Here is an 8,827-nt window from a genome sequence, read left to right as displayed (position 1 = left end):
CAGGCAGGAGGTACAGAGGACAAACATTTACATTCTCTGCAGGGAGGCTTCTTTCTTCCTTCTGCTTCCCACTTCCTCCACACCCTGCATGGGCAGTTTTCTTTGCTATTTATTTTGTTTCAGCTGGGTTCACTGGCCGTCTCCGTTTTTCAAGCTTGAAACAACACCTGTAAAAGATTTTGGTCTGATTCAGTGGCGATCTGGAAACCTGGGCAGCCGGATTTTCTTATTGAGTACAGTTCTCTGCATCCCTTTTCATGCTCATTCAATGGGTAGAGACGCGAACTGCAGTGAAGTAAATAGGGTTTTGCCTTTCAGTCCTCTAACGAGGGCTAGCACTGTAGCAGTGTGTATACTCTGCACATCCAGGAGGCGCGTGTCTGCTTGGCGAAGGGTTACCTCGGCCTGACATTCTTTCTGCAGGGTTGATACAGCGTCTGGTGCGCTGCCTGGGGGTGTTGGGTGAATGACAGGGAAAGCTGTGATTGGACTCTTCCCCCAGTAAGGGTGCGACACTCAGCCAAAGGGTTTTTGTGCCAGGGAGATGGCGGCTGAGTAGGCGACTCGAGGAAAGGGCTTTCTACTGTCCTGACAAGGGGGATTTAGCCACAAAGCTCCATAGTGGACGGAGGGGAAGGAGGTGTGGCAGGTGACCAGCGGTGGAAATAGCAGCTCAGCAGTGCTCCATGTATTTTCCTCTCCTTGAAATCCCTTCCCAAGAGATCGTTTTACACCCACACAAACAAGATCTTCTCAAGAATTCCGGATACGTCACCATTTCATTTTGGGGGTGGAGAAAATGCTCACATTTTGCAGGTGAAAACTCTCTTTCTTACAGGCCCTTTGCTGAGAGTGCTGGGGGAAGGCGGGGCGCGGGGAAAAGAGGAGGCGGTCCTGGAGGCTGTGGCGGTCTCGGTCCAGATCCTGCCAGGGAGCTCCCGTTGGGTGGCAGAAGAGGTGGGGCGGGGGCAGGGCGCTGAAATAGGGCGGCGGGCGCCTGAGCGCAGCTAGACAGCAGCACATTTCTGCCGGAGGCCGGTGTACGGTGGTGCCGTGCACCCGCAGGGATCCTTGCTCCGGGAGTACCTTGGTGAGTCATCCGTGGAGCTGTCGCAATTGCCAGCCAGAGTGACTTAGGCGCGGGTTGGGGTGCGTTCCTGGCCCCGTGCGCGCTCTTGCTGCTCCGCGGTGTCCCTTAGCTCACCTCCAGCTCCCGTCCTCTCGGCGGCCCTGGCCGTGTTGGCGCGAGCTGCGGTGGCCTCATCCCTGGCCTGGGCCTTTAGCGGAGAAAGAGTTAACTGGTGGGGACCAGGAGGAGTCCGAGGCCGGAGGAAGGAAATTGCCTTAATTCTGAAAGTTTGTTCCTTCCCCTCTTCTTTTCCCTGCAGTGCTGGGCGCGGGGAGGCGGCGGTGCTGACACCTCAGAGCTCGGCTCCGCGCCTCCGCTCCGGAGCTCCTGCCGGTCTGCCTGGGGCTCAGGGATAGCTGTCGTGCTCCGACCTCCTCCGCGGACCTCCTCCGAGTAGGTGCGCCGAGTCATGGAGGGCGCAGACCTAGCAGGGAAGATCCTTTCCACGTGGCTAACTGTGGTGATCGGCCTTATCCTCCTGCCTTCCGCTTTCGGGGTGTCTTTGGGCATCTCGGAGCTCTACATGAAAATCCTGGTGAAAACTTTAGAGGTGAGGGCCAGAGGGATCCGGCTCCCCATTACCTCTAAGGGCATTAGGGAGAACCCCGGGCGGTGGAGGCCAAGGGTTTCACCTCCATAGCAGCGCAAACAGCCGCTAGGCTTCTTGCGCAGAGCTGGAGAGAACTGGGCTGAGACCACTGGACCACTCCGTTGTGCCTCTAGTTGGAAAGAAAGAGGGCAGAACCGATCCTCCTCCCCATTTTGTTATCGTTATTTTTACCAACTAGAAAAACAGTGCGACGGTCTTTTATATCAGTAGATTTGTTTCTGTCGATTATGCGGGGCAGCTGCCCCTTGACTCTTAGTTTTTACACTTCCGGGTTTCAGAGGTCCTATTGCGTACTAGGGCATCCTGTCTAGAAAGGAATCATATTCTTGTTTATGCTAAGTACCTAATTACTTGATGGTAGAAAGAAATCCGGCTTAATTTTAGTGGAGTCAGGGAAATTTTATCTAACCAAGGGCACTTGAAAATGTATGTTCTTTGACCTCATGTCTCCCTAGAAAGTTGTTAGATGGAAGTAGGCTTCGCAGAGAATAACTGCAGTTTATCCTTTTTTAGGGCTTTATTAAATTACAAAGGGTTTTCCCTTTTACTACCTCATCAGAGCTCTCCAACAGCCTTGTAACGTAGGGATGGACAGTGTTATCATTCTTTTACAGATAGGGAAACTGAGGCGCAGAGAGGGTAAGTGGTTTTCCTGAATTAAGTGTTGGAGACAGGAGGCTTTGACCAAGGAGAGACTCCTCACCTAATGGTTAGGGATATAGATGCTGGATTCAGATTTGCTTAGACTTAAATCCCAGTTCTGCTTCTCTGGTGGTGCAGTGGTTAAGCTGCTAACCAAAAGAACATTGGTTGGAACCCACCAGCCGGTCTGTGGGACAAAGATGTGGCCGTCTGCTTCTGTAGAGGTTTACAGCCTTGGAAACCGTATGGGGCAGTTCTGCTCTGTCCTATAGGGTTGTTAGGAGTTGGAATCGACTCTATGGCAATAAGTTTTTTGGTTTTCTGCTTCTCAATATGTGACCTTGGAAGGTCACCTACTTCTGTGCCTCATTTTCCTTATCTATAAAATGGAGGTAACAATAATTCTTATTTTTCATAGGGCTGTTATGTGGTTTAAATAAGTTAAAATGCCAAGCATTTAATAAATGAAAATGCCTACATAGATTAGATGGTAAGTGTTTGGTGCCATTAAGATAATATTATTATTTAGGTTCTAGCAGCCTTGTTGCTCTGACTTCTACAGTACGATTGGTGTTCAGTAGATTCCAACTCATGGTGACCCCATGTGTGTCAGAGTAGAACTGTGCTCCACAGAGTTTTCAATAACTGATTTCTCAGAAGTAGATCAGCAGGCCTTTCTTTAGAGGCACCTCTGGGTGAACTGGAACCTCTAACCTTTCAGTTAGCAGCCAAGTGTGTTAACTGTTTGCATCACTCAGGGATTCCCTAACTTCTGTAGTACCTTCTAAACCCACTGTTCTGCCCTTATTAACTGTCTGCTCCCAGGACTTGGCTCTACTGCTCTTCTGCCTCTGCTTGTGACATAGCTCCCAGGTGTACATCTCTAATCCATGGTACACTGTGTTCTACCTGGTGAAAGTCTCTGGTTATACGCCAGATCTTTATTGAACTTTCTCTTTGTGACTATCTTTCAGTCTTTGAAATCATGTTTTATTCTTCATTCTTATTTCTGTTGTTTCAACCTGGGAGATATATTTCAGTTTTGAACCTTTTTTATTGACTTCATGCTCTGAGCTTGGTCACACTGTGCTGTGAATTTCTTAATGGCCCTTCTTTAGAATACTCTCCCCACTGGAAATGGTTCCTTAGCTGCTGTTTGCTCTTTCTCAGAACTCTGAAATGATGAAACATTCTTCCATACAGCAAGGTAGAAGGTTCTTTTGGAATTTAGACCCCAAAGCAAGTATGGAGCGAAGTGGCACACACTCTCTTCCAGGCCCTGATTGCTCTGTCTTGCAGGTTGTAGTCATTCAAGGTGCAGTTCAGGAGATATCAAGAAGGCCAGCTAGTTGCTCTCAGCCTGGCAAATAACTCTGCTATACTTTGATGGGTTAAGTGATATGCCTGCTAAACAAAAGGCTGGCAGTTCAAATCCACCAGCCCATCCTTGGGAATCCTATGGGGCAGTTCTGCTTTGTCCTCCAGGGTCGCCATGGGTCAGAATCAACTTGACAGCAATGAGTTTTTTGTTTTTTATGCTTTGGTGGTAGGATGAATCCAGTCCAGGAGCTGCCTTCAGTTTGGCAGGATCCCAAGCTTTAATTCTTGCCCATTTAAAGTTCAAGAGGAGCCCTAGTGGCACACTAATTAAGTATTCAGCTGCTAACCAAAAGGCGGGCAGTTGGAACCCAGCCGTCCTTCCCTGGAAACCCTAAGGGGCAGTTCTACTCTGTCATATAGGGTCGCTATGAGTTAGAATTGACTCAGCAATGAGTAGAGTTAAAGAATAAGACAGTTGTGGCTCTGGGGTAGCATTCTGGCCTTCCAGGTGAGAGACCTGGGCCACTCTGGGCAATTCACCTCATGCTTGTCCACCACCCATCTGCCAGGGGAGGCTTGTGTGTTGCTATGATGCTAAACAAGCTTCATTGGAGCGTCCAGACTAAGGTGGACTAGCAAGAAAGGTCTGGTGATCTACTTTTGAAAATCAGCCAAGGAAAACCCTGCGGATCAAAATGGTCTATCTGCAACCAGTGATGGGATGGTGCAGGATTGGGCAACGTTTTGTTCCATCGTGCATGGGGTCACAATGAGTTGGGAGCCGAGTTGACAGCAGCTAAAAACAACAACAGAGTTGAAGAGAATTTCAGAGACATAATTCCTTGTTAACCAAACCCTCAAGAATGCCAGTTTTCTAACTACAATGGAACATACATCACTTGGCTTGGAGACCAGGTAGCTGACAGTATAGGGAACCTCTCTCTTTCCTAAATCTAAATTATTAGGTCAGAGAGATGCTTGGCATATAGGGAATAGAATGAGGATTCATATTGTGAGCCAACTCTGATATGCTGGCCGTGGCTGCCTGGAGCTCCTGTGTTTGGGAGCAGCTGAACTCAGCAGGAAAGAGAGCTATGATACCATAGTGATGTTTGCTTTAGGCATAGGAAAGGGAAACGACAATCCAGGGTTTTCCATCCTTCAACGAGAACAGCGTTAGCTGGCGCAAAGACATTTCTGTTAGGCTGAGGTTAGTACAGTGGATTGCTTTTGATTGCTGTTAGTTGCTGTGAGTTGATTCAGACTCTGTAGGGCTTTCAAGGAGGTGGCCTTTCAGAAGTAGTTTGCCAGGCCTTTTTTTTGAGGTGCCTCTGGGTAGGTTTGAACTGTTAACCTTTTGGTTAGTAGTCCAGTGTTTAACCATCCAGGAACTCTTGCTGTAGGGATAATTCCCTTAAGAAATTGTGCTGGTTGTTTACACCAGAACGTCTTTAATTCTGGACAAATAGCCACAAGGCCCAGCCCCTCAGCTACTCATCATTCCTTAGTAAGGTCTCAGTTGATTTGGTTGTTTCTGTCTTTGCACTCCAGTCCCAAGAATATTGTTCAGACTGTTTTATTGGAATCGATATTTCTCAAGTTCCCTTGCTTACGATTTATATACCATTTTAAAAGGTCATTTAATTTTGTCCATTCTATGTCTACTTTTATGAGTTTTAATGTCAATGGATGACTTTTTCAAGACCATAAACTCAAATTCTGAAAGCTGAAATGTGTGTGGGGTACTTTCTGAATAGCTGACTTTGGCAACTGCTAATTGTCAAGCAACTCATCAAGCTATGTGCTCTTCTCTGATCCCTTCTTAGCTCACCAGTCCAGGTAATAATCATTTATTGACCACCTACAGCATGCCTTCTCTTGCATTGCTTGATATATAGCAAGCTAATTGAGGACAAGGCTTGAATTCTTAGCTTAGAATAAGTTTAGTGACTCTCTGTTAGGTGCCATCAAGTTGGTTCTGACTCACAGAACAGAAACAAACACTGCTTAATTCTGTGCCATCCTCACAATCGTTGCCATGTTTAAGCTCGTTGTTACAGACACTGTGTCAATCCATCTCATCAAGGGTCCTCGTCTTTTTAGATGACCGTCTACCTTATGGAGCATGATGTCCTTCTCCAGGAACTGATCGCTCCTGATAACACGTCCAGAGTATGTGAGATGAAGTCTCACTATCCTTGCTTCCAAGAAGCACTCAGCCTGTACTTCCTCCAAGACAGACTTGTTCGTTCTTCTAGCAGTCCATGGTATATTCAATATTCTTTGCCAACACAATCATTCAAAGGCATCAATTCTTCTTCAGTCTTACTTATTTGTTGTCCAGCCTTTGCATGCATATGAGGCAATTGAAAATGCAATAGCTTGGGTCAGGCGCACTTAGTCCTCAATGTAATATCTTTGCTTTTCAACACTTTAAAGAGGTCTTTTGCAGGAGGTTTGCTCAATACAATGCATCTTTTGATTTCTTGACTGCTGCTTCCATGGGCGTTGATTGTGGATCCATGGAAAATAAAATCCTTGACAACTTCAATATTTTCTGTTTAGAAAATTTCACTAATATTATGAATGACAAAAAGCTGACCACCGAAGAAGCTCAGTGAACCGCATATAGGATAGACCCCAAAAGAAAAACACTGAGGCATATCATACTGACATTTGCTAAAACCAAAGACAAAGTCCTGCAAGCAGCTTGAGAAAAATAAAAAGTTACATGCAGAGGAGAAACAGTAAGACTAAGCTCTGATTATTCAGCAGAAACCATGTAGGCAAAAAGGCCATTGGATGGCATGTATAAAACCTTGAAAGACAAAAATTGCCAACCAAGAATAATATATCCTGCAAAATTCTCAATCAAATATGATGGTGAAATTAGGACATTTCCAGATGAACAGAAATTAAGAGAATATGTAAAAACCAAACCACGCTCACAAGAATTATTAAAGGGAATCCTTCAGTCTGAGAACAAACAACATCAGACCTGAATCTAGGATGCAAGATTGTACCGGCCAGACGCCAACCTAGGAGATGAACTCTCGAAGACTATCCAAAACCAAAAGAATTGCAACAGGGAACCAGAGAGGTTAATCGGTAAATGACAACAAAATTGGAACAGTAGAAGAGGTGTAGGCACAGCACTTTCTAATGGAGAGGAAGGCAAGGCGATACCAAGTAATAATAGACTGGTTCAAACCTAGGAAGATAAGAGTAAATTTCAAGGTAACCACAAAGCAAGTTAACAAATGTACTCATCAATGTAAAGCCTCAATAAAAACAAAATCTATAAAAACAAAAGAAATGAAAAAGAAATCTACAAACAAAAGGAACTCAGAACTGAGGAGTAAGAGGAACAAAGAAAATGTCAGCACCACAAAATGACAGCAATAAACTCACACCTATCAATAATTACACTGAATGTAAATGGCCTAAATGCATCCATAAAGAAACAGAGAGTGACAGAATGGATTAAAAAAAAGAAAAAAGAGGATCCATCAATACGCTGTTTATAAGAGACATACCTTAGAAACAAAGATGTAAACTTATTAAAAATCAAAGGATGGACAGAAATATATCAAGAGAAATGGAGGGTAAACGTGAAATTACCGAATAATGCTTTTCCTTAAAAAAAAAAAAAAATTTTTTTTTTTTTTCCTGTTTATCAGGATGTTGCTTATTGGTCCAGTTGTGAGGATTTTGCTTTCTTTATGTTGAGGTATAATCCATACTGAAGGCTGTAGTCTTTGATCTTCATCAGTAAGTGCTTCAGGTCCTCTTCACTTTCAGCAAGTAAAGTTGTGTCATCTGCATTTTGTAGGTTGTTAATGAGTCTTCCTCTATAAGCCAGTGATTTCCAAGGAGTGTTCATAGTAATTTGTGAGGATTATGTATGTCAGTGTTACAAACTATTGTTTTAGGAATACGAACTATGGAAGGTAAAACTTGTCTGAGGTGATGTGTATTGGTAATCCACTTGGACAGTGGGGTGTATGTATTAGAATCTCTGGGAGTATGTGTTCATGTGTGTTTGAAGTTTTTATCTTTATCAAACAGGAGCATGGGTTAAAGCTTAGAAAATGCTCTTCTTGACCATGAAAGTTAATTATAGGGTTAATGATTGGGCTGAGGGTGGGAGGATTGCTGTTGATTGGCCAAAGGTTTATGATTAATGGGAAAAAAGAATAGGAAGAGAACATGGGATTGACAGAGAGCAAGAAGTTGGGGAAATGGTAAGATGTAAATGATCTCATTTAACTAGGTAATACAGGTCATGGACAGAGAATAAGTGTTAATGGACTTATTTTCCCTTTCACTGTTTTTTTTTTTTTTGAACATTTGTGCTTTAGGTGAAGGTTTACAGAGAAAATTTGTTTCCCAATCAATAATTTATATACAAATTGTCCTGTGACATTGGTTGTAATCCCTACAACATGTCAGCATTCTCCCCATTACCACCCTGAGTTCCCCGTTTCCATTCGTCTGGTTTTCCTGCCCCTTCTTTCCTTCTCATCTTTGCATTTGGGTAGATGTTGCCCTTTTGGTCTCATATAGATAATTGTTCTAAGGAGCACTTTCCTCATGGGTATTATTGTTTATTTTATAGGCCTGTCTATTATTTGGGTGAAAGGTTATCTCTGGGAGTGGATTCGGTTCCAAATTTGAAGGGTATCTAAGGGCCATAGTCTCAGGGGTTCCTGTAGTCTCTATTGGATCCATAAGTCTGGTCTTTTTTATGAATTTGAGTTTTGTTCTACATTTTTTTCCCCCCACTCTAACCAGGACTTTTTATTGTGATCCTGATCAGAGCAGTCAGTGTGGTAGCTGGGCACCATCTAGTTCTTCTAGTCTCAGGCTAGTGGAGGCTGTCGTTCCTGTGGTCCATTAGTCCTTTGGACTAATTTCTTCCTTGAGTCTTCGATTTTCCTTACTTTCCTTGTCTCTATATGGCAAGAGACCAATAATTGTATCTTAGGTAGCTGTTCTTAACCTCTAAGACCTGAGACACTGCTCACCAAAGTAGGATGTAGAATATTGTCTTTATAAACTATGTTATGCCAATTGATCTAGATGTCCCCCAAGACTATGCTCCTTAGCCTTCAAGCCTAGTAACT

The 8,827-nt window shown here is 44.1% G+C and overlaps 1 protein-coding gene across 7 annotated transcripts in view; it reads left to right on the top strand.

The window, feature by feature from the left end:
- Window positions 1–975: 975 nt before the first annotated feature.
- The window catches only part of GPAT3 (glycerol-3-phosphate acyltransferase 3), a 78,219-nt gene continuing 70,367 nt past the window's right edge, over window positions 976–8,827 (top strand). For 2 of the 7 annotated variants that reach the window (XM_023553297.2, XM_023553298.2), the window contains exons 1-2: window positions 976–1,090; window positions 1,389–1,679. In XM_023553297.2, the coding sequence (XP_023409065.1) occupies window positions 1,539–1,679 (141 nt within the window). In that variant the 5' untranslated portion in view covers window positions 976–1,090; window positions 1,389–1,538. Of the gene's footprint in view, window positions 1,091–1,126; window positions 1,680–8,827 lie in introns of those variants that run through there. The other 5 variants (XM_023553296.2, XM_023553299.2, XM_064285637.1 and 2 more) reach the window with 5 other exon arrangements.

The sequence above is a fragment of the Loxodonta africana genome, chromosome 5, assembly GCF_030014295.1.
Source record: "Loxodonta africana isolate mLoxAfr1 chromosome 5, mLoxAfr1.hap2, whole genome shotgun sequence".
Classification (NCBI taxonomy): Eukaryota; Metazoa; Chordata; class Mammalia; order Proboscidea; family Elephantidae; genus Loxodonta; species Loxodonta africana.
This window is presented reverse-complemented; position numbering and strand designations above follow the sequence as displayed.